The 26,338-nt window shown below is 38.2% G+C and overlaps 1 protein-coding gene and 1 long non-coding RNA gene across 3 annotated transcripts in view; one reads left to right on the top strand and one right to left on the bottom strand.

Moving 5' to 3' along the window:
• rad50.S (RAD50 homolog, double strand break repair protein S homeolog) overlaps positions 1-18,761 on the top strand; it is a 60,230-nt gene extending 41,469 nt beyond the window's left edge. The window contains exons 17-26 of one of the 2 annotated variants that reach the window (XM_018256194.2): positions 239-432; positions 1,721-1,831; positions 4,136-4,228; positions 4,301-4,414; positions 6,166-6,293; positions 6,871-7,095; positions 14,664-14,749; positions 16,448-16,590; positions 16,945-17,078; positions 18,231-18,761. In XM_018256194.2, coding sequence (XP_018111683.1) covers positions 239-432; positions 1,721-1,831; positions 4,136-4,228; positions 4,301-4,414; positions 6,166-6,293; positions 6,871-7,095; positions 14,664-14,749; positions 16,448-16,590; positions 16,945-17,078; positions 18,231-18,417 — 1,415 coding nt within the window. In that variant the 3' untranslated portion in view covers positions 18,418-18,761. The remainder of the gene's footprint in view (positions 1-238; positions 433-1,720; positions 1,832-4,135; positions 4,229-4,300; positions 4,415-6,165; positions 6,294-6,870; positions 7,096-14,663; positions 14,750-16,447; positions 16,591-16,944; positions 17,079-18,230) is intronic. The other variant, XR_005966697.1, reaches the window with a different exon arrangement.
• Positions 210-26,338, bottom strand: LOC121402217. The gene is made up of 2 exons (XR_005966698.1): positions 26,154-26,338; positions 210-461 (listed from the first exon to the last, which is right to left on the bottom strand). It is a non-coding gene; the product is annotated as an uncharacterized LOC121402217 (long non-coding RNA).

Raw genomic sequence — 26,338 nt, 5'->3', positions numbered from 1 at the left:
AAGATTTAAACTTTAGGTTCAGCTGAATTGTTATTGCCTACAAATATTATTCCAAGATAATGCCTTCTTTATTCCAAAATAATACCTGGATAAGTCCCACTTACTGTATTGGAGCTGTCCATCTTCTTGGAAATGTTTCTCACTACCCTAGCCTTTCTCTGTTTGGACCCCAAGTGATGCTGTGTGCGTACAAGTTTTGGTAGATGGTGTATCTGTGCATATCGTTTTATTTTTGCAGTTTCTAGAAGAATTGAGCTTTTGCAAAACCACTTACAAAATCAGCAAGAACAAGTCCAGCAACTGAAAAGTAGAGTGAATGAGCTAACAGCAGAAAAGCTTCACATTTCAAGTAATCTTCAGCAGCGGCAACAGTTGGAAGAGCAAAATGTCGAGCTGACGACTGAGCTTCATTGTTTGTCCATAGAGATAAAGGTGGAGAAATGATTGTAGATCCACAGGACCTGTTTAAAAGGAAAAAAAGTCACTAGTATAATATAAATAAAATAAACTTAATGAAAGGGAGGAAATAGTTGCATTATCTACAAATGGATGGCTTTTAGCAACCCATAATATGGTTTGGTTAACTTCTACATTTAGAGGTGATATTTCATCTACATTTAATTTATGGCATGAGTCACTTCTTAGTAATAGCTTTGCATAAACAAAAGGGGAGGAGGGAGAGAGGAGCAAACTGAGCATGCTCAAGCCCAAGCCCTGGAGGTTTAAGCTGAAAACAGGAAGTCCGATATAGAAGCCCATGTGTACACAATAGAAGGAAAGAAATGCGGTGTTTCTTTTGACAGAGCAGCATTACTTTGAGGGTTTTCTGGTGTATTTATATAGACTATTCTGATAAGGCTTACTTTATTTTAGCCTTTCCTTCTCCTTTAATGAAACTCAGAGATTCAGCTCAGCAGGTTCAAAGATAACAAATGTATCAACTAAATATATCAATTTAGAACAGTTAAAGAGTCAGGAGCTGTTTTAGAAGGTGAAAAATTAAACTTTAACCTTCAATATTAGAAAAACAGTAACAAATAGTAAATAAAAAATAATTGGAAAATTTTTAATCTATGGTGAACAATCTGAGACCAACTGAACTGGAAAAAGTGTTTTAATGGGTTTTGCAGTGACCCTGAGTGCCATGTACCATAAATAACTTTATTTGTAAAGGTGTTCTAGATGGATGATACAATTCTCAAGGCCAAAGATATTTATACAGATGTATTGCACTGAGGCCTGATGCTGTATGTGTTTCAGTGGAAGAGTTTTTATTTATGATCTTATTTTTAAGGCTAAGGATTTTTTTTTTCTAAAAATGGGTCCCCTTACTGATTAGAGTGGGTCCTGGAGACACCTGACAGGCTAAGAGACACTGGCCCTGATACCTTAAGTAGATATGTACCGTATAAAGTGCACAATAAAACCTTGCTGCAATCTACTAGCATTTTATTTGAATTTTGTCCATACTGTATGTTGTGCCCATGTAATATAGAGAAACACACAGACAAGTAGCTGCAGGAGTGATTGCTATAATACACAACAGGAAGGGAACTCCATAACACAATAAGATACACCGTAACATCATAAAGTCTTATACACCAGACTCTAGTACTAGAACAGCATCAGCTGATTCAACAGGAAACATGTGCACAATTACTTTATCTCATATTTAACACTGTACTGTATGACCATTTTTCTTGATTTCTCCAAATATCAGGAATCTAGGGAGCAGGTTTTCCCACTGGAATCCACTTTACAGAAACTTCAACAAGAAAAGCAGGCGCTTCTACAGAGGAAGGAATCAAGCTACAGAGAGGCACAGGAAAAAGTACAAAGTAGTGAAGGTGTCGCTGAATGTTAATAGAAGGCATAATGTGTGCCAGTTGAAGTACAGCAAACTGGAAAATGAGGTTCAATGTTGATAAATGCAAGGTTATGCACTTTGGCAAAAATAATATAAATGCAAGTTATACACTAAATGGCAATGTGTTGGGAGTTTCCTTAAATGAAAAGGATCTAGGGGTCTTTGTAGATAACACGTTGTCTAATTCTGGGCAGTGTCATTCTGTGGCTACTAAAGCAAATAAAGTTCTGTCTTGTATAAAAAAGGGCATTAACTCAAGGGATGAAAACATAATTATGCCTCTTTATAGGTCCCTGGTAAGGCCTCATCAGGAGTATGCAGTGCAGTTTTGGACTCCAGTCCTTAAGAGGGATATAAATGAGCTTGAGAGAGTGCAGAGACTAAGTGCAACTAAATTGGTTAGAGGGATGGAAGACTTAAATTATGAGGGTAGACTGTCAAGGTTGGGGTTGTTTTCTCTGGAAAAAAGGCGCTTGCGAGGGGACATGATTACACTTTACAAGTACATTAGAGGACATTATAGACAAATAGCAGGAGACCTTTTTACCCATAAAGAGGATCACCGTACCAGAGGCCACCCCTTTAGACTAGAAGAAAAGAACTTTCATTTGAAGCAACGTAGATGGTTCTTCACAGTCAGGACAGTGATGTTGTGGAATGCACTGCCGGGTGATGTTGTGATGCTGATTCAGTTAATGCCTTTAAGAATGACTTGGATGATTTTTTGGACAGACATAATATTAAAGGCTATTGTGATACTAAGCTCTATAGTTAGTATAGGTATGGGTATATAGAATTTTAATTAAAAGTAGGGAGGGGTGTGTGTATGGATGCTGGGTTTTCATTTGGAGGGGTTGAACTTGATGGACTTTGTCTTTTTTCAACTCAATTTAACTATGTAACTAACTATGTAACTATTTTATATGGCTGCTGTTGGACCAATACTGGCCTGTCGAAGATCTGTCGAAGGAGTTTTGTTTCTTTCCAACATAATCGACATAATTTCTGACCTTTATTTTTCAAAAACTAAAGCTAACAATTTTTTTTTTAGCATTTTAGCACAATGCGTGCCAGTTGAAGTACACCATTTGATATGACTGCCATTGGAGCAATACTGTCCTTTAAAATACCTGTTGGTATTTTATTTTGCCATAAAAAATAATTAGACTTTCTCACCCTTTATTTACAATAACTAAAGCTTCCAAAATGTTTATCATGTTTGAATCAGTTTGTGCTGTTTCTGTCCTTGTTCTGTTCAGCAATCTCAAAGTTATCTTAGATGGATTTCCTTTACTCTTTCCTTCTAAATAGTTTGTCTTCAGCAAATGTTTATTCCCTTATTTCACACTATATACAAAGTGCCTGTTTAAAAATTGCTTGCATATGCAAGTGGATGTACATCGGTGGCACCGATAAACGTGCAGGGGCCTCAACGTTTTGCCCCAAACCTATACCAGTTCTTGCATGTATCTCAGGTTTACTGATTACAAAAAGGCAGGGTGGGGGAAATTATGCAAGAGTTTTTGTTTAACTGCCTTTTCCTCTAATGCTTGCTCGGAAGCTAGAAAATGAAAGCGTGTTCAGCCTCACTGTTCTATATTGATTGATTCAAGATATTGCAAATACATCCATTTAAAACTATGCAGAAAATAAGATCAACACATGGCTGTACATTTAGGGGCACATTTACTAAGGGTCGAATTTTGAAGTCCTAAAGCTTCGAAATTCGACCATCGAATTGAAAAAATTCAAAAAAAATTTTTTGTTTGAATTTAGCTGTTTTGGATCGAATTAAAATCGTTCGATCGATCGATCGTAGAAGTCGTTCGAACGATTTAATCGATCGTTCGAACAATTTTCCAAAAAAAAAAACTTTGACTTCTAAAAACTTAATGGCTATAGGTTCTAGGAGGTCCCCATAGGCTAACATAGCAATTGGGCAGGTTTAAGGTGGCGAAGTGTCGGATTCAAAGTTTTTAAAGAGACAGTACTTCGATTTTCGAATGGTTGAATATTCTAAGTTTTTTCAATTCAAAACTAATTGTGGCCAATTTGATGGTCTAAGTACCCAAAAATTACTTCGAAATTCTAAGTTTTTGAATTCAAAAATTCACTTTGAATTCACTTCGACCCTTAGTAAATGGGCCCAATAATTGTGTCTCAAACATATACATGTCAATTTATAAAAATAGTTTAGTTGATAGTGCTTTGCTATTAGTGTGAAATGATTCTGATTTTCATTGTTTTTTCTTCTCCCCTTCCCCTTAGGTTAATGACATTAAGGAAAAAGTGAAAAAAATCAATTTGCATACAAAGGATATTGAAAAGTATATTCAAGACGGAAAGGAGGAATTTAAGGAGGTATTTTATTTATTTGTGTGTGTATATATATATTGTTGTTAAATGTACAAATTGGGATATTTTTATTTGCAGCAAAAAGAATCCGAGCTACAAGAATTAACTGTGAGACTGAATGAGTGCGAAGAGCTGAAGGAAAAAATAAACAGAGAGATGGTCACTATTAGGCAGGATATCGACACGCAGAAAGTAAGAAGCGTTTTTTTTTTTTTATTTCAACCCTCTTTCTCGTCAGAAAAGTAATTGCAGGTAAAGTTGCTGTCTCCTTCTGTTTTCTTTGTTGCTGGAACCGAGGGGAGCCACAAGAACAATCTGCAGAGTGGGGCCAATGACAGCTGCACTGATGTGGTTGGGAGACTGAGAATCATCTTTCCTCCGTGGGTGCAGGGGCGCGGTGTCTCAGAAAAGCAATTATCTGTATTGTTTCATTACAACAAAATATGGTTGGGTTTCTGGTATCCTTCTTCCTGTTCTGTGTAAAAATGCAGTGTTTTGGCTGATATTGGGGAGCTTTCCATCACACTACCACTTGTGCTTTACCCCATGTTATAAGTGCAGGCCCATGCACAAAAATGTAATGTATTTACAGGCACATCAGTCATAGTATAAGTAAGCATTATTTACAAAGGGAATTCTTCCCTTATGTATTATGAACATGTCTTCCTGAATCTGTTTATAATAAATACAGTTACAATATTGTCATTAATTATATAGTTAAAGGGGAACTCCACACAAAAATAACTTGAGCTTTTTGAAAAGTAAACATAATTTCAAGCAACTTTACAATATACAATTAATCAATTAAAAAAATCTGTTCTTAGCCTGCATCCTCCAAACCCCACAATTCCCTGCACACATGATTTCAATAAGGAAGGTAACATCACAGTGCAATGCATTGTGGGTTATGTAGTTCCTGCATGTTATCTGTAAGCTGTGGAGAAGTTGTTACAATTTTTCAGTGACAAATTCAGTGTTCAGTCCCTCCTTCCCTGCCAGGATTTCAAATGATGCAGAAGGAGAAGAACTGATAACCAGCTGGATTTCAGCATAGAAAATGGCATTTATTCATACTTTTTGAAGAAGCAAGTAACTGTGATGGGTCTATTAGTGGTTTCTGTGTTATGTGGGCCACTTTATAAAATTTTGGTTTGGAAGCCGGAGTTCCCCTTTTAATAACTTTTAAATGCCAGGGGACACGTGTGCCAGTCTTTTCAGAAAACAAACCTGCCCCCGCAACATACACAAATAAGATGGAACTCATCTTCATCTTCACCCTTTATGTGTTTTGATGTCGGCGTCAATTTGCTGGTGTCGGAATTGTCGCCGGTGTCAAGAACTTTGACGCCGGCAAATTTTCGTGTCAATTTCCCAAGTTTATTTGCCGGCGGTGAAATGCGACGCTAAGTCACGCCTGCCGAATTAAGCCGCCCATCACTACTTGCCATTTGGCAATCTGGTGAAGTAGTGAAAGCATTGCCAGTGTTGTCGGAGTCACAAAATAATATTATTTTCTTGTCTTGGACTCTCACTTCCTTGAGGCAATGCAATATTTAGTTTTAGGTTTTTGGTATTTGAGGTGAAATCAGGCCACAAAGGTCTGGGCCTAGGGTGGCAAAGATTGGGGGGCAGCATTATATCTGCTGAAAGCATCTTCACAGGGGACTGGGTGAGGGATTGACCAATATTTAAATCTTCCACCCAGTCCTCAGTGCAAGCGATCAGGAAAGGGCAAGAGGAAGCAAAGCCAAGAGGGGAGTAAGAGGATTGTGGTGGGGGGGGGGAAAGGTTGCAGTGAGGGGGGTGCATGCGGGCAAGAGGTGGGTGCCTACAAGCAAGCAAGGTATTGGCTGGGTGGCTCCGAGGAGGGGCCTAGGGGCACACCGTTTTTAAATCCAGCCCTGGGTGAAATTAAGCCTTTTTGTTTTCCAAAAAATGCACAGATACAAGAAAGATGTCTTCAAGACAACTTAACTTTGAGAAAACGGATAGAGGAGCTTAAACAGGTGGAGGAAGAACGAGACCAACTTCTCAAAGAAATGGGACAAATGAAAGTCACGCAAATGGAAAAGTAAGCATGCTGCATTCCATGTTTATCTTGTCATGACTATAGTTTTTAACATATAAAATGGATTGTGGGAGCACTCCAAGGCTAATTAAAGTATAAGTACATTACAATGGAAGTTCAAATGAAATGGCCAAATGTACTTCAGACTTTCTACATACACATTCTCTGGACCCATGTTTTATTAGTAATTCGGTAGTGGTTTTATGCCTTTAGCAATTGGTGTTTGCCTTGGAGATCCCTCCCATACAAAAGCTACAGCTGGGGAGAATCAGCCTGTGCGACCAGTGCATTGGTCAGGAGACACTTCCACAAAGAAATAAAAAGTATGGACAGAGGTGAATAGTTAGGGCCACCTTATAAAGTTTACAGTGAAGTGGTATGACATGGTAAGTCTGTGACCATAACTAAAATGTAACTAAAACCTCTGTTTTAAAAAAATATAGGCCCTTGCAAAGAATGAATTAACATGACTTCTCAGTTACACCATAGCTACCTTTAATTTTCATTATCATATTCTGTATGTTTCAGATTCTTACCCAGTAAGTGTAAGCAACTCATTATCCATTCGCTTGCATTTCAGGGAATATCAAGAGCTGGAAAACAAAAGGGAAACTCTGAAAACTAACCACAGCCTAACACTTGGACGACAGAAAGGATTTGAGGATGAGATTTTACGCTTCAAGAATGAATTAAATGAGCCAAAGTACAAAGATGCTGAAGAAGAATACAGAGAGAAAATGATTGTAATGAGAACAACTGAGCTTGCCATCAAAGATCTGGATATTTATTTTAAAACAATGGACCAGTGAGTATTGTAGGGTCACAGACCAATATCTTTATTATTTTCCATATGATTATGAGAGGTACCGGGGGTGCACTTGTGTAGGTAGAGGAGATGGGGGAGGTTATAATTATATGAAGTTTCTTCTGGCAATTTAATATAATGTAAGCTTATAGAAAAATGAGCAGCACCATTGCTCCAACTTGTAGCCTTTTTCCAATATGTGCCCTGGATTAGATATTTATTCTCAGGGAGCAAGCCCTCGCAATGGTGTAGAGGCAGGCTATAACCCACTGTAACAGTAAAAGAATGGGCAACAGTGGTCGACATACTCACAATGCAGACCAATTGCAGAGTCTTCTGTTTAATAGTGTTTGAGAGGGGAATATCCATCTACCCAGAGTTTCTCCTGTTTCCCCTGGGGACACTTCTTATGGGATACCCAGGGGGGATCGATTTCAGCCCCTATTGCCCTGTCTCTGGTTCCCTAACTAGGCAACAGTGCCCTTGGGATCTAGTTCCTTCTATCACACCTCGGTGGAGCCCAAAGCTGCTCAATGTAGGTAGCCCTAATCTGGCGTTTTTTTCCCTTAGCGAGGCTATTACAGGATTTAGTTACCCCTTACTAGTCCTGATTAATGATGGCTCCATGGGAGGTTTAAATACATTTAGGAGAAGTTCAAGAAACAACCCTGACCAAAGCCTCTGGCAGAATCTCCGGAAGCCACATGACTCAGCATTATATATACTAGCACATCTAGTGGCCAAACCTGGGATAGCTATGAGTGATATTATGACCCAGGAAGTGGGGAATTACCATTTGGGCACAATCTTTGTTGGAAGGCAATGTATAAGGGGATACATTTACCAGTCCCCTACAATAGTCATCAGAAATCTGTTATATACAGATAAAAGGATAAATGATTAAATACATACTCCCATCTGTTCTTCAATATGCTTACTATTGGTTTCATTTCTAGGAATAGTGTGTCTAATTTTGTGTATAAAAAACTCTTAGTAACCATTTCCACCTTATTTACTTGACTTTATACATTTTTCTCAGTTTCATTTCTACTCCTTCATTCTTCCAAACATCATTCTTTCATTTGTCCTTCATCTAATTTTGCCTTTTTTTGAATTTTCTCTTCTCTGTTTTCCCCCTTTAAATATACAAACATGCTTTTTAGGATCAACTTTTGTTTGTTCACTAAGTTGTGTTTTATGTTGTGCCTTATTTTCCTAACACATGAACAATTAAAAAGTCAGGTGCATTTCAGTTAGACATTATCAAGCCACCTCAATGTTTATTTCCTTTATGAAGTAATAGAGGTAAACCAAAGCACCCAAATGAAATGTTGGCACAGCTGGACTCTTAAAGGGGTTTGTTCACCTTTAAATCAACTTTTAGTATGATGTAGAGAGTGCTATTCTGAGACAGACTGCAATTGGTTTCCATTTTTATTAACTGTTGTTTTTGCGTTATTTATCTTTTTATTCAGCAGCTCTCCAATTTTAAATTTCTGCAATCTGGTTGCTAGGGTCCAAATTACCCCAGCAACCATGCACTGATTTGACTAAGAGACAAATATGAATAGCAGAGGGCCTGAATAGAAAGATGGGTGCTAAAAATAGCAATACCAATACAGTTGTAGCTTCTAAGAGCATTTATATTTAAGCATTTGAAAGCTGGAAAGAAGAAGGCATATAATTAGAAAACTAGAAAAAAAAAATAATGAAGACCAATTAAAAAGTTGCTTAGAATCAGCCTTTCTATAACAAGTTAACTGTAACATCTCACCCTGGTGGTCTAGCGGGCTGGTGGGGACATCTGCCCGGTGGTGCGAAATTCAAGTATTTATAGGGACTTTGAATCCAAACTCATTACCTGTTGTTAGGTCTAACTGGTTTAGTATCTGGGTGCAATTCCTGTCTGTTTTGATTCCAGTTTTGATCCTTGCCTGTCTGACTATTCTGAACTCTGTCAATCCTAACCCTTGCCTGCCTGGCTATTCTGAAATCTACCGGTATTGACCCTTACCTGCCTGACAATTCCTTGAACGATGCCTGTATGTTTGACCTTGCTTGAACTCTGCCAGTGCCAACCACTGCCTGTCTGACCTTGCTTGAACTCTGCCTGTACCGACCCCGGCTTGCCTGACTTCGCTTTTCATCTCTTCCCTGAACTGTTGCCGTTGTCCAAAACCTTGGAAACGCACATGCCTCTTTCCTCGTTCAGAACATCTGCTTTGCTCCTCTCAAGGTAAGACCTAGCGGCATCTGAGTAGCTGAGGGCTCCTCCCGAGGCCAAAGGCGGCTGCTACAGGCGGAAGATTGAGCCATGACCAGGGAGCCATACGTGACATTAACTTAAAGCTGAACCGACCCTTTCAATGATTTTTTTGCATATCAAGTTAGTAATGGCTCCCTGACTGAGATTTGTCTGTAGAGCAGTGATCCCCAACCAGTAGCTTGTGAGCAACATGTTGCTCACCAACCCCTTGGATGTTGCTCCCATTGGCCTCAAAGCAGGAGCTTATTTTTGAATTCCAGGCATGGAGGCAAGTTTTAGTTGTATAAAAACAGGTGTACTGACAAACAGAGCCTCAATTTAGGTTGACAATCCACATAGGGGCTACCAAATGGCCAATCACAGCACTTATTTGGCACCCAAGAGCTGCTGTTGTTGCTCCCCAACTCCTTTTACTTCTGAATGTTGCTCACGGGTTCAAAAGGTTGGGGATCCCTGGTGTAGAGTATTGTATTCGATCAATTATCATTGTTAATAAGATTGTTATTAGCTAATTGGAAGGTCTATCAGATGTGACATTCACTCAAAGCAATAGTCTTTTATTTAGTAGACAGCGACACACATGTGCATAGCCTCTGATGCATTTCATGCCTTCCTAGCACTTAATCTGAATCGTGAGCCTGACCATTAGTTGACCAGTTTGTAAAGCTACAACAGCCAATATAGAACTCTTGTATGGTAATAGTCCTATGTCTCATTGACCTAGGTGCCTATAAGTCCTTGAATGATTTAAATTGGCATATTATTGGCTGCTGCATTTTATGATGATTGCTGATCTGTATCTGCATTGTGATTGGCTAATGTGTCCTCACTAGAATTGTGCGTTGCATCTTTACAAACCAATGCACTGATGTGAATAATTCCTGTGCAACATCAAGTCAAGTACATCTATTCCCTAAGCTGACAAATCAGGGCAGTGAATCTACTACTTGAATTTCTTTTCTATGATTTCACATTGCTAGCTGATAGGGCCAGAGTTGTGGAGCAGAAGTAATGGGACGTTGCTTATAGTCAATAAAAAAAAAAAGCTTTAAGGTATAATAAACCCCATGTGTGAAATATAAGAATATTAGGCTTACCAAGGCTTAATGTGGACATGTAAAAGCACAAAGCTGCAGGTAGAGAGTGTGTAGGTCATGAGCATCCAAGGTGATGTCTAACATTCTTCTAATAACCTGTAAATTATATCCTTCTGTACAGTGCTTAGTGATATGTGTTATAATTGTTGCTTAGTTATGCTTCTTGTATCACATTTATAGACAAAATCTAGAAGCACACCAAAATAAATTAGTCAGTGAAATAGGTGATTTATTTAGCCCATAAGCATTCACAATAGGCAACGTTTAGGGCTCCCCCGGGGCCTTTATCAATCCTAAATGTTGCCTTTTATGAATGCTTATGGGCTAAATAAATAATTTATTTTGGTGTGCTTCTGGATTTTGTCTATAAATGTGATAGAAGTGGCATCACTAAGCACCAATTATAACAGATGACGTATATACTGACTTTATTCCTGTGCAAGGAAGGGGACTTTTGGTGCAGCGCCCACCACTTTCAACAAGTGGTGACACTTTCAACACTTTCAAACTTGCAGGTTGAGCACTCCACGATGGTGGAACTTGTATCACATTTAGTGATATTTGTTTATTATAACTGAAACTGCACTCACCAAAGTAACCAATGATCTTCTACTGGTATAGTCTAAAGGTCACTATTCCATACTAATCCTCCTAGATCTCTCTGCAGCCTTTGACACAGTTGACCACCTGCTCCTCCTTGACATTCTTTACACAGCCGGCATTCGTGACACTGCTCTTTCATTCCTCAAGGCTCTGTTCTAGGCCCTCTGCTGTTCTTGCTCTATACTACTTCGCTAGGAAAACTCGTTTGGACTTCAGTATCACCTTTATGCTGATGACACCCAACTCTACTTGTCTACTCCTTCGCCTCGCTTCTCATCTCAACACTTCTACCCATTCTCATCTACAAGACTTCTCTCTAGCTTCTGATTTTCTCTGGAACTCTCTGCCTCGAGTTGTCAAACTTTCTCCTTCCTTCCAAACTTTCAAATGCTCATTAAAGACCCACCTGTTTAGAGAAGCTTATTCAATGTACCTTAATTAATCAATCATTGCTGTATCATACATCACAAAATTGTTTCTTAAATCCTAATGTCTCAATTGTACCCTAACCTTTAGTTTGTAAACTCTTATGTGTAGGGTCCTCTAATCCTATTGTACTCTGTAAACCTTTGTTTATTATCCACCATTATTCCCTGTTTGTTATAACTAAAGTAAAGCATGGCGTATCTTGTCGGCACTATATGAATAAATGATGATAAATGATGATGGTAAGAAATAATGTACCCCCTACTTTATAATAAGAATATTAGAAGAAGCCTTGAAGATACACAATCACTTTAAAGGTACTTAGCCTGCATTCTTTTATGTCGGTATAGAACTTTTTTTTGTGATTTCCAACATTATGGGGCAGATTTACAAAGCTCGAGTGAAGGATTCGAATTAAAAAAACTTCGAATTTCGAAGTGTTTTTTTGGGCTACTTCGACCATCGAATGGGCTACTTCGACCTTCGACTACTAATTCGACTTCGAATCGAACGATTCGAACTAAAAATCGTTCGACTATTCAACCATTTGATAGTCGAAATACTGTCTCTTTAAAAAAAAATTCGACCCCCTACTTCGGCAGCTAAAAGCTACCGAAGTCAATGTTAGCCTATGGGGAAGGTCCCCATAGGCTTTCTAATGTTTTTTTGATCGAAGGATATTCCTTCGATCATTGAATTGAAATCCTTCGAATCGTTCGATTCGAAGGATTTAATCGTTCGATTCGAAGGATTTAATCGTTCGATCGAACGAATAATCCTTCGATCGTTCGATCGCAGGATTTGCGCTAAAAGTATTTAAATTCCTAGTCGAATATCGAGGGTTAATTAACCCTCGATATTCGACCCTTGATGAATCGGCCCCTATGTTTTCTAATTTGGTGTATATTTTTTCCTTAGTATTTTTTAGTCTTACATGGAAATGTCTGGGCAGAGTATACACACACAGCTACCTGCCTCTCATCTTGAACCAAATTTGCCTGAGTATGCATTTTACTATTAATCTGCTACCTTGACACTTCACCTGATTAATAACGTTAATTTATTTTTAAACATCCATACTTTAGTCTGCAGAAAGGAAATGTTGACTAATACATTTTATCATGATTATCAGTGTTACCTTTCCCCTGCTGATGTTGTTGGCATCTGATTGGTCTGAAATCAAGAAACTGAAAAGGAATTAACTTTAGTTTTTCAGAACGTTTACTGGCACCAGCAGCGTGGATTACATTTAAGGTTTTGCAAAGGCTTTATGGAAATATTTCCAAAAGATTGTTTAGCATTATATTAGCATCATCACTGCCAGTACACATTGACCCACTATCCAGAAAGCTCAGAATTTTGGAAAGGCTCCCATAGACTCAATTATAATCAAATAATACAAATTTTTAAAAATGATTTCTCTGTAATAATAAAACAGTACCTTGTACTTGATCCAAGCTAAAATGGAATTAATTCTTACTCGAAGCAAAACCAGCCTACATGATTTTCTAGTAGATGCAAATTACGTAAAGATCCATTATCCAGAAAACCTCAATAAAAGGTCCCTACCTGTACAACATTTCCTCATTCCAGTTAAAGGGGTAGTTCAAGTGAACTTTTTATGTTACAGAATGTCCAGTCCAACATTTTTTTTTTTTTATTCTTTATCAATTTTTTTTTTTAAATTGGGGTCACTGACCTCCAAACTGAAAAAAATATAGCTCTATGAAGCTACAATTTTATTATTATTATTGACAATAATTATAATTTATTATCACTTTGTATTCATTGTATTTCTATACAGGCCCTTTCCTAATCATCTTCCAGAATCTCATTCACACCACTGCAGGTTGCAAGGTTAATTTGGACCCTAGTGACCAGATGCTGAATCAACTGCTAATAATTTAGAAAAAATTTAATTAAAAAATGTGTCCTGTTTTCATAAGAAACCTGACTGTATGCAGTGAAATTCTCCCTTCATTTACTGCTGTGTATAGGAATTGTCAGATGGTCCCTAACTGCTGAGCAGGGAAACAATCATACTTATGAACAGCAGGGGGAGCCCCCGCCTTACTTCTCAGCCATGCAGAACTCAAGCAGCTTTGTTTATGATGATCCCTAAGCAGCCCAGACCACACTGAGCATGTGCACAGTCTTAGTCTTGCAAAGATGTTTAACAATGTTACAAGATGGTGACCCCCTGTAGCCAACTTTGAAAGCATAAATTATTTGTTTGATAAGGCTTGTGGTGCAGTAAGTTCATGTTTATATTTAGTATACAAAATACAGCATTTCTAGCCTTATTCTATTTTAGACTTTACATGCCCTTTAAGGTGAACAACACATTTGACAGGCCATAATGAAAATGAAAAAGATAATGAAAAAGCCCTCCTCAGCCACCACTGGTTTGTAAATCTTATAGATTTGAATAATGAAAGTAATATAATCCATTATCTGGAAACCCGTTATCCAGAAGGCTCAGAATTACAGGAAGGCCACCCAACATAGACTAAATTTTAAACAAATAAGTCACATTTTGGAAACCTTTGCAACAAAGATACAAGGGCTAAAATAGGTGTACAGGTATGGGACCTGGTATCCAGAATGCTCAGGACCTGGGGATTTCCGAATAACAGATCTTTCCGTAATTTGGATCTTCATACCTTAAGTCTACTATAAAATCATGTAAACATTAAATAAACCTAATAGGCTGGCTCTGATTCCATTAAGGATTAATTATATCTTAGATCGGATCATGTACAAGATACTGTTTTATTATTACAGAAAAAACTGAAATAATTTTTAAAAATGTGGCTTATTTGGATAAAATGGAGTCTTTCCGTAATTTGGAGCTTTCTGGATAACTGGTTTCCGGATAATAGATCCCATACCTGTACTAGATACGGGATCTGTTATCTAGAATGTTTTAGACCTAGGGATTTCCATATAAGCAGCTGTTCTGTGATGTTGAGCTGTTGAGATGTTTACACCTGGCAGGAATATTATGGGGATGTCAGTGCTGTTGTTGATGATTCGAAATTGTTATTTTCTTAAATATATATACATTCTGCAATAGTGCCTTTACTAAATACTACCATAACGTGTTGCATTATATACACTTCAGTTTGTATTCATTGTCTTCATTAAAACTAAAGTTATTGTGACTTATGTTATAGAGCGATAATGAAGTTCCATAGCATAAAAATGGAGGAAATCAACAAAATTATCCGTGACCTGTGGTGTAGTACATACCGAGGCCAAGGTATTGTATTTTCAAAATTACAATGCTTTTTACAATGCAGAAAAATAGATCCAAACATTATTTTTTTTTACTTGGTTTATAATATTAAAAAAGAAAACTATAGTTCATATAAACAAGCTGCTGAGTAGCAATAGCAGAAATTGAAAAAAGACTATACGGCACAGCTTAAATAGAGGATAACCGATAACATTATTTTCTACAGAGCTTATCTGTGATCTGCTGTGTAACCTGAGCCTTTTCTCCTTTGACTGGCTGCCCCCATTGCTACACAGCAGCTTATTTATATAAACAATAGTAGTCTTTCTGAAGCAAACACAACAGTTTTACTAGTGCAGGTCAACACTGCATTATATTTGTATTACTTTAAAACAATTAAATTTTTTGATGTTACCCGTCTATTAAGAGTGACAGACATCTTTATGACTCAAGAAATGATGTAGAGATTATTCATTCTAATTATTGCATAGAGTATGTGGAAATCACAGTAGTATTCCTTGTGACCTACCCAAGACGACACAGGGTCTGGTAATGGTAGCAATGAACCACAACATGGTTTCCCACACCAGGAGCTCCCTAATGGTGCAGGGCCTACAGCGCTTGATCTGGAGTGTGGAGGAAATAATTAAAGGCACCCTTTATCAGTGTGCTGACCATACATCTTTTCATTTGTATAAGCAGAGGGTCCTGATTTTAATGATGAAGTTTAATGATATGTGTTGACATTTGCCAAGGGAATATTGACTTCAAAATGTGCAAGGACGTGGTGGACCTTTAGACCTCCAGGGTTTTGTCTGACCTTCTTGACAGTCTGATATGCAATTTATCCCTGTTTCAAGTCGTTTTGAAACGTGTTTCTATCCCTTATCTTTTGTCTGAGTTATTATTATATTCCAGTGGACATAATGATGAGGGGTGGTGGGTGCAGGAAGGTGGTGGAAATTTTTCCAAAGGCCAACTCATTAGCAAGATGTATAAATGGTTGTTTGCCTATTGGGTTAATGAAGATAAATCTATGGTTTTTGCTATTGGTGCAGAAAATAAGACAAGTGAAAGCAGTTGCTCTGTTCAATGTTCACTGCTCAGTGCAGGTTCTTCCAAGCAACTGTGGGAAGAAGTTTTAGAGATAAAGAGGAGACTATTAGGGCAATGGCACAGGAGACATTTTGATGTTTATCGAAAATCGTGCTCCACTTCAGGGAACACAAAACCTTAGTATTTCTGCCGTTATGAGTCAGCGCTAATGTGAATGGACTGTTATACATGTGCAGATTCACATAGGCCACATTTTGCTGCCCCGTCGGAAAGCGCAACTGCCCGTTGGCAGCAAAATGCCACGTGTGCTATTGCTCTTCTACAGAGGGCTTCTCTGTGGTCTGTGGGTTTGATTAGCTACCTTACCACAGTTGCTCAGAAGAATCAGAAGAATCCTGAATAAGGGAAGGGGTTTATTTTTACAGAGTGAATAATCAGTATTTAAAGGAACTATGGGTGATTTATAGTAGAAAACAACGAGAACATTATTGTAATCATGTTATACTTGTCATCTTGCTTGTATTTAAACAGACACTGGAAATATAACAAGAAACTAAACATTCACATGGCTATAAAACAAAAACATCACACTCAGATGTCTGACATTTCAGATCAGAACATGGAGCAAATGATATCCCTAATTTATGTAAACCTCCCCCCCAACAGATATTGAGTATATTGAAATCCAGTCAGAGCCAGATGAGGGTATTTCCGCAGCAGATAATAGACGAACATACAACTATCGTGTAGTCATGATTAAAGGCGACACTGAACTGGATATGCGAGGACATTGTAGTGCCGGACAAAAGGTCATTTTTTATAAGGATGTTCCTCTTAAAAAGCTGTTACATGTGTTGCTGTCTTTCTCTACATATTCACCGAATTCAGAGCCTGGTTATGATTTTAAAACGAAAAGTGCATTTTTCATCTCTAATATTGCTATTTTCCTGCATCATCTTATGTAAAAATAATGTGGTTTACTGTAGAACGATACTACTCTAAAATAGAAATATATACTTTTATTCTCCATAGGCACATTGATCAGAAATCATAATAGTCATAACATTGTTTTTACCTAAAAAGGACATGGGAAGCCTAATACACGGGGGGGGGGTTGTATGGACATATACCAAGAAAGTTTACTCACAAGCTCATTTTCCTAGGTCCTGGCATCCCTTATCATTCGCCTGGCATTGGCAGAAATTTTCTGCTCGAATTGTGGGGTTCTTGCTCTTGACGAACCTACTACCAACTTGGATCATGAAAATATTGATTCTCTGGCACATGCGCTAGTTGAGTGAGTAGACGATTATTTTTTCCATAATTACTAGTGTTCCATACGGTTGAATCTGAAACATTTCTCTAAAATTTGCCAAACACATTAAAGGCAATGGGTGTTTTTCCAAGCAACTTTTTTTTCACCATACATAAGAGTCTATGGGCGTTTTTTCCCTGCAAAATATTTTGCTCGTCCCTAGAATTCAAATATAATTCAAACCTGGCGGTCATGTGCTTTCATATTGAAAAAGGAGGATGCTGAAAGCTTGTTATGATTATCATAGCTAATAAACGTATCCTATTTATACCACTTTTGTTATTTTTTTAGTTCAGTATGGTTGCCCTGTAGCTGATTTTTACATCAATATCTTAAAGCAGCAAGCAAGGGAGATACGGATTACCCACCATGTATGTCAACAACACTGCAGTTACTTTAAAGAAGAAGGAAAGGTGTCTTTACTTGGGGGTAAAAACTTGGGGGTGGCAAAAGTTAGATTGTATCTACTTACCTTACACCCTGAGCCGGTGCAGTTTTCTGCTGATAGGAGCACCTGCCCGGGGTTATTCCAGCGAGCACCACTGAGCGATCCTCTTCGGCTTATTCTTACGGTTTTTTCGTTAAGTTCAGCTTTTCACTCTACTGCGCATGTAAAGCCACAAGAAGAAAGAAGAAGCCAGAAGATGCCATCAATCCGTGGTGCTCTATGAAGGAACCCCCGGACCGGAGCAATTTTTTCCTGAGCACTGGACCAGGGTGTCAGATATGTAAATAGAATAATTTGGGGGTGCCTAACTTTTGGCATCCCCAAGTAGAAAATCAATTTCCTTCTTCTTTAATGCAGGGGTCCCCAAACTTTTTTACTTGTGAGCCACATTTAAATATAAAAAAAGTCAGAAAGCAACGTAAACATAAAAAAGTTCCAAGAGGTGGCCAGTAAGAGCTGTAATTGGTTATTTGTAGCCCCTATGTGGACTGGCAGACTACAGGTACACATGCTTTTTATGCCTCCAAAACTTTTTGCTATGTCAAAAATTAAAAAATAAGCACCTGCTTTGAAGCCATTGGAAGCAACATGGAATGTTGCTCGTGAGCCACTGGTTGGGAATCATTGCTTTAATGAATGCATAAAGATCCATAAATGGCACCAGCAATCTTCTCTTTGTCCTGCAGGATCATAAAGAGTCGCTCCAGACAGAGGAACTTTCAGCTTATTGTTATAACACACAATGAGGATTTTGTGGAACTTCTTGGACGCTCAGAGTACGTGGAGCATTTTTATAGGATTAAAAAGAACATAGACCAGTGCTCTGAAATCATCCGGTGCAGTGTCAGCTCTCTGGCATCCTATCTTCATTAGTCCATCCCATGCAGAGGCCACTGACAAAAAGGATCTGTGTGTCTCAGATGCAAATGATGTACAACAACTGTGTATTACTTTTTGTCGGCACGACTGGTATAACTCTGCTGCAAACATAATCTGTACTCGCATTTACAGTAGGTTGTTTGTAAACTTTACAGCTATGTAATATTTTGTAATATATATATATATATATATATATATATATATATATACAGTTCAGGCTGTGGTGCACTCCAATCCAGCAGAGTTTTACTGCCTGGGTGCTGTCATATATAGTGTAGATAGTCGTATTCCAATGAATGACGCACTCCAGGACTTCATAATGAGATCAAGCAAAGTGAAGTTTATTTGTCAATGTCTCATGTCTTGAGAAAGGTCCAGACTGACTGAAACGTTGACAAACAAACTTCACTTTGCTTGATCTCATTATGAAGTCCTGGAGTGCGTCATTCCTTGGAATACGACTATATATATATATTGTAATTTAAGCCCCATGCATGATGCAGCTTTCTGCACATATGTGTGCTTTTCACATCACCAGTCTAAAACTACTGTCCTGTTTATCTTATGATGCCTTGCAGTGATTCCATCGTTTCCTCATGGAATCATGTGCAGGGTTATTTATGCAGCTCCCACAATACTTAGCTTTGGAAGTACAGGTATAGGATCCCTTATCCGTAAACCCGATATCCCGAAAGCTTCGAATTACGGAATGGCTGTCTCCCATAGACTCCATTTTATCCAAATAATCCAAATTTTTAAAAATGATTTCCTTTTTCTCTGTAATAATAAAACAGTACCTTGTACTTGATCCCAACTAAGATGGAAGCAAAACCAGCCTATTGGGTTTATTTAATGTTTAAATGAATTTCTAGTAGACTTAAGGCATGAAGACCCAAATTACGGAAAGATCTGTTATCCAGAAACCCCCAGGTCCCGAGCATTCTGGATAACAGGTCCCATACCTGTACTGTTTTTTAACACTGAGGGGCATGTCTTATGTGCCTTGGTATCTCCAATTCAGACTCCATCAGTAAACTTTATTTTTTTACCCTATTGCAATGAGAGGAGTTTTATTAATTGTGGCTAATACTTTGATACAAATTATCAATGGTGGCTCATAGTAATTCTTTAATAGAAATATAACGCAAAGAATTGTTAAACTGCTGTACCCAATATGTTATACAAGACAGTTTTATAACCTATAGTCTTGTACAAGGAAGCTTTATGCGAGAGCAACTATTGAACTCAATTAGTCAATGACCAAATAAGTTTATGCCTTCTCTTACTTCCTAATATGTTTCTGAGTTCTGAAAGAATTCAGAGAAGTTTCCTTCATTAGAGCTGGGGGGCAGAATATGTACCCAAATACTAATAAATGATAAGATAAGATCTCTGATTTGGATGTGCTTGTTGGAAGCCTATATTAGAGGGAAATTGTGGAAGCACTCAAGGCTAAATCAAAATATATTTAAATATAATGGAAGTGCTACTTACAATGCACTTCCCTGGGCCCCTGTCTCATAAATAATTCAGTATAAATGCAAGTGCATGTTTACAAAACAGGGGTTATTAGTTACCAAAGTTATGATCATAAAGTTGAAAAGCCACCCTACCACGTCAAGGTAAACCCCATATGGCGGTCCCTAACTTACTTATTTTAAAAAAAAAATATTTCTCTGCATAATAGCATTACCTGTGTTCAGTGTGTGCTGAGCATTGGTTTCAATTTGAAGGCTGAATCCTCCCCCGCCAGTAAAGGCTTTTAAGAGAGAGGGATTGCCCAAACCAACGCCCACATTTAAAAGCGTAGGACCACCATTACCTTGTTGGAAGCCTGGCCAGCTCCTGGTGAGCGCATGGGAAGCAAGATCTGTTGTTGACCAAGTGCTTTAATGGACCAGTAACAGCAACATTTTTGTTTGTATGCTATAAAAAAAAAAACCACCAACACATATTAAACTTTAAAGTCGCTAGGTCTTTATTAAGAAAAAACTTACCGAAAGTCCGCTTGCGCTTCTTATCAGAAAAAGCGATTGGCAAACCATCGTGCGGAGCTCCATTTCTGCTCCCTGCCTTCCTTATAGGAGATAGCCAGGGAGGAGAAATCGAGTGCCGCTAAGTTATTTCTTAATAAAGACTTAGCGACTTTAAGATTTAATATGTGCTGGTGTTTTTTTTTTGTAGCATACAAATGAATTTTTAAAAAATCATACTTACTGTTACTGGTCCTTTAAGTTATTGCTGATTGATGTCATTTCTGTTATATCGCTGATTGATGCATATTTGATTATATGCCAATTTATGTAATCGCTGTTATATTTCACGAATTGAGGCATTCTTGATTGTTCCCTGATTAATCGCAGATTAAGGCAATGGCTGTTATATTCCTGACTGATGCACTCCTGATTGTTTTGTCTTACTTTGTCTTAATAATCTCATTGGTAATAAAGCACTCTCAGTATATTAAGTGTGGTTTGTGAATAATTTCCGAGAGACTCTTAGAACCTCAAGTAAAACACCTACATATTTGGAAATCCCAAAAGCAGTCATTAGGATATGGCTTTTTCTGTGTATTAAACACTTTGGGATGTGCAGAATTACAGGATATTCCACCATTGAATTTAACCTAAAGCTTCTAATTCTCTGTACATATTTAAACTGCGCGTTTGCCGTTTGTTTAAGACAACCATTCTTCTGCAATACAGTGGAAGGCTTCTTGCTGTATTAGGAGAGGTTGTGCCATATTTTTTGGCCCAAAGCAGACATGTCAGACGTGTGTTATGAAGGCTGCTGGTACATTGTGTATATGTTCATATGCTCCTGTGCTTGTCCTGCCGGGGCTCATAGTCTTGCTCAAGTTTTGAGAACAAGGAATGTAACACAGCGGCTACATTTGTATGCAACATTGCACATGAAGAGTCATATTACTTCAAAAAAAGGAGAAATTCAATAATCCTTGGTAATAAATAATGATAGCTCATAAGCATTTTCAGATTTCAGGAAATCCGAAGTTTTTTATCCTCTACGGTCCAATGCAAAGGCTTTTAAAGGACAAGGAAAGGCAAAAAAATAAAATCCCATTTTAACTTACTTTAATGAAAAAGAAACCTATCTCCAATATACTTTAATTAAAAAATGTCTCCTGTTTTTATAAGAAACCTGACTGTATGCAGTGAAATTCTCCCTTCATTTACTGCTGTGGATAGGAATTGTCAGATGGTCCCTAACTGCTGAGCAGGGAAACAATCATACTTATGAACAGCAGGGGGAGCCCCCGCCTTACTTCCCAGCCATGCAGAACTCAAGCAGCTTTGTTTATGACGATCCCTAAGCAGCCCAGACCACACTGAGCATGTGCACAGTCTTAGTCTTGCAAAGATGTTTAACAAAGTTACAAGATACAGCATTTCTAGCCTTATTCTATTTTAGGCTTTCCTTGTCCTTTAAAAAACTTTTCCACTAAAAAATATGATGTAAGTAACAGAAGAATGAGGAAGATCTATGAGCTCCAGTGCACTTCACCTGGTCTGAGGTGGCGGAGGCAAGTCTGGTGAAAGAGGTAACGTTCAGTAAAATCTACATCTTAGTGAATTTACGGAGTAACGTCCATTCACCAGATCGAAAATTGGCCTGGCGATAGAGTGTGAATCACCATTATCTCCTTCACTAGCGAAGTGACGCCTGCGCCCATTAGTAAATCTGCAAAGTCCCTGCAAATGGTAACGCTGGCGAATCCGGTAAATCTGCCCTGATGTTTGGCAGGAGGGGACATACGATGGTCTGCCAGCAGATGGCATATTTAATGTGTTTAAACATTTTAGTCTGACACTGCTTCCAATTTAAAAAGTGTTCTTGAGCAGTGCCATTCGATTTCTTGTGAATCCTTTATCCAGTGTAAAAATTTTGAAGATGCCAAAATGTCAGGCAAAGAATTGGTGTGTATAGAAGTAAGATGTTGGTGGAGTAATTACTTAGAAAGATCCTCAGGTTGGTGCATTCTTTCCAAAAAAGGAGCATGAGTCCATGGAAAAAAACTCAAAAACCTTTCCTTCTCCTTTAAGTCCAAAAAACGCAGAGTGATAGCCTGCAAAAGTAACCGGGGTAACCGGGTTCACCAGCATTCAGCGCCCTGGACGCAACTTCGCACTTTAGTGAATTAGCGTTGTCCTAGCGAATTTACGCCTGGCAAAGTGTTGCAATCGTTGCAAACCTGTCGCTGGCAAATTTTCACCGGTTAGGGAATTTGCCCCAAAGAGTGAGGAGTCCTGCCGGCAAGAGTTCATAATAGATTAGGAAGTCATTGGCTATGCTGTAAAATGAGTGTAGAAGTGATCAGATGATTATAGGCATAACTTGCTGTCTAAGGATATTTCAAAGCCATCAATAAATGTTCCAAGAAACTAGGCAACCACATAGGTTATAGATGAGTGTGGAATTGAAATGATTACATTTACCCGAAGTGATTAAACAAATCTGAAATCCAGAAAACAGAGATAATCCGCTTTAGTGAGGGATGTAAAACCACAGAAACTTGTTCACGGCTAAAAGTAACACAGAACTGCAGTTATAGAGCGGATTCTTATCTTTCAGCTATGGATTGCTTTTTTTTTTTGTTCGTTTTAAATCAGGTAATTGTAGCTGGTTTCCAGTCTGAACTCTGATTGTATCACCCCAATTTTTCCCTCGCACACCCAAGAAAAGGTGTATTCTCAATTAATACTGTATATTCATTGGGGGTAGGGATGCACCAAATCCAGGATTCAGTTCGGGATTCAGCCAGGATTTGGCCTTTTTCAGCTGGATTCGGATTTGGTCGAATCCTTCTGCCTGAGGATTCGGGTTGGGGAGGGATATCGCGTGACTTTTTGTGACAAAACAAGGAAGTACAAATGTTTTCCCCTTCCCACCCCTAATTTGCATATGCAGATATTCAGATTTGGTTCAGTATTCGGCCGAATATTTTGCAAAGGATTGGGGGGTTCTGCCAAATCCAAAATAGGGGATTCGGTGCATCCCTAATTGGGGGTGAGGCATATTTCACAGATTTAATATGAACTGTAATATTTGGACACATTCCGTTTATACATATTGCGGCCAAAATGTTAGCACCTGAGTCATAAAATCAGATTTTTATTGCTGCCATATAGTCACAATGTAATCAATGTTACCGGCCAGTCCTTGGCTTTCTACATGACATGGGAATATGCATCACTTTGCTTCTGTCTGCCTGTCTGTAGGCCCATGACCCAATGGGAGACCAAAACTGCTCATCCCCAACTGATGGTTTTTCCAGAAACAGCATCAAAATGTGGGACATGGAAGACTCTCCATCAGTTGTATTGGAAAGTAAAAAGCATAAAGGAAAGATGTATAACACAGATCTATAATGTGGTACGGGATTCAGCTTGCACCCTATTAGCACGAGCTAAACATACAAGATTTTTATAAATACAGGTAAAGGATTCGTTATCAGGAAACCCGTTATCCAGAAAGTTCAGAATGGCACAAAGGCCATCTCCAATAGATGCCATTTTATCCAAATAATTAAAATTTTTAGAGTTGACTTTTTTTTCAAAAAAAATAATTAAACCCTATCTTGTACTTGGTCCCAGGTATAATCTTATTGGTTTAATTTACGTTTATATGATTTTTATGATTAAGATATAGAGATCAAAATTACAGAAGATCCCTTATCCAGAAAACCCCAGGTCCAGAGCATTCTGGATAACAGGTCCTATAAGGCACTCTTATTTACGCTCAGGTATAGGGCCTGGCCAAGTAGCCGTTGTACTCAAGGCAATACTACTTGTACCACTACTAAACATTCCTACAACATATAAAACAGTAGTGGTCCAAGTACTAATTAATATCAACCAGAATGGCAATGGCTTTAAAGTAGAAAATAAAATATAAAAGAATTTCACAGTAAAGCAAGAGGGAAAGAAGTAGTGGTGTAACTGCTACACAGCAGATCCTGTATGGTTCCCCTTCCACTGCTGATCCTTTTCCTTCCCTTGTAAATAAGCATCGAAAGTAGAGTGTCAGCTCTGAGATTTCCTCTTGACGCAGAGTCAGAAAAAGTTAAAGGAGCTTGTCCAAAAAGCTAGGCAAGAAGTAGGGCAGAAAAAGAAATTGGCTTGTAAGAAAATTGTGTTGTTGCCACAGAAGACCAAAGTCACATTGAGAGTCAGCGAGGGTCATTTGATTTACTAAGTGCAGGTTCTGGTGTAAAGTGCAAAAAGCTAAGTGCATGCAAAGTGTACAATACAATCTGCTATGTTTTCTGCACTTTGTGCCCTGCTCTGCAGTGAATTTCCTTTTTTAAAGGGGTGGTTCACCTTTGAGGTCATTTTTAGTATGTTACAGAATGTCCAACTCCTAGCAACTTTGCAATTATTCTTCATTATTTATATTTCATACTTTTTGAGTTATTTGACTTTTTCTTATGACACTTTCCAGCTGTCAAATGGGGGTCACTGACCCCATCTAAAAAAACAAATGGTCCGTAAGGCTACAAATTCTGTGTTATTGCTATGTTTTATTACTCATCTTTCTATCCCGGCCCCGTCCTATACATATTCCAGTCTCTTATTCAAATCAGTTCATGGTTGCTAGGGTCATTTGGACCCTAGCAACCAGATTGCTGAAACAGCAAACTGGAGAGCTGCTGAATAAAAAGCCAAAGGTGATAAAAAAAACCACAAATAATAAAAAATGAAGACCAATTGCAAATTGTCACAGAATATCATTCTCTACATCATATTATAGTTCAATTAAAGGTGAAGAACCCCTTTAAGTATACAGTAATCGTCAGTACAGGTATGGGACCTGTTATCCAGAATACTCAGGACCTGGAGTTTTTCGGATAATGGATCTTTCCAAAATTTGCTTAGTCGCCCGAAGAAGAGGCAATTTGTCGCCGGATTACTAATCTCCCCGAATCTCCATGTGTGTCAGCCTTAAGTCTACTAGAAAATCACGTAAACATTAAATAAACCCAATAGACTGGTTTTGCTTCCAATAAGGATTAATTATATCTTAGTTGGGATCAAGTAACAAGGTACTGTTTAATTAGTGCAGAGAAAAAGGAAATCATTTTTAAAAAATATTGATTATTTGATTATAATGGAATCTATGGGAGACAGCCTTTCCGTAATTCGGAGCTTTCTGGATAATGGGTTTCCGGATAACCGTATCCCATCCCTGTATGGGGACAATTGCTACGGCAAGATGTTAAGGAGACTGTAGCTTTATTCATTTATTCGTGCAAGATTATCAGTGTAACTGAAACGTTATTATTCATGCTGAGAAAGTCTAGATGATAGGGGAGCTGACTGACTGCAGCACAGAATGAAAGCAGATAAAAATAAACAACTTCTCCATGAGATTTACAAATCCTGATATTTTGCATTTCCCTAACATAGTCCTATATGTCCCAAAGCAAACACTGAAAGCAGACTTCTATTCAGTATATCATGCTAGCACTATCGGTAGAACACACTGTCCTTGCCGTACTTCTACCATTGGCATGGCTAGGTTATCTTATTCCCTATTATTCAATCTCCAAAACACATATTGCTGGTTATGGGCTTAGTTCCCCTTTAAAGCAAGTGTAAAGCAGAGAAAAGGATCTAAACAAAAGTGGTAGAACAGAATAAATGCAACAATACCGTAACTAGTGAGATTTCCACAGACTTCTGATAGAAAATAATAATGTCAATAGTAGGTACCTGCATGATTTACGTCCAACTGCTTGTGACCATGGTGTGCATCTTGTAACATGGTATGGTCCAACCACAAAGGAGTTTTCGGTCCCTGGATAATTTCAGAATTAAATTGTTAAAGTCCAGAAAGGTGGGAAAGACAAATGTTAAAGTGGTACAGAATGTTGTATGGAAGCAAGCTCAGAGTGGTA

Source organism: Xenopus laevis, chromosome 3S (genome assembly GCF_017654675.1).
Source record: "Xenopus laevis strain J_2021 chromosome 3S, Xenopus_laevis_v10.1, whole genome shotgun sequence".
NCBI classification, from domain to species: Eukaryota; Metazoa; Chordata; class Amphibia; order Anura; family Pipidae; genus Xenopus; species Xenopus laevis.
Note: the sequence above shows the minus strand (reverse complement) of the source record. Positions and strands in the feature narration are given on the sequence as shown.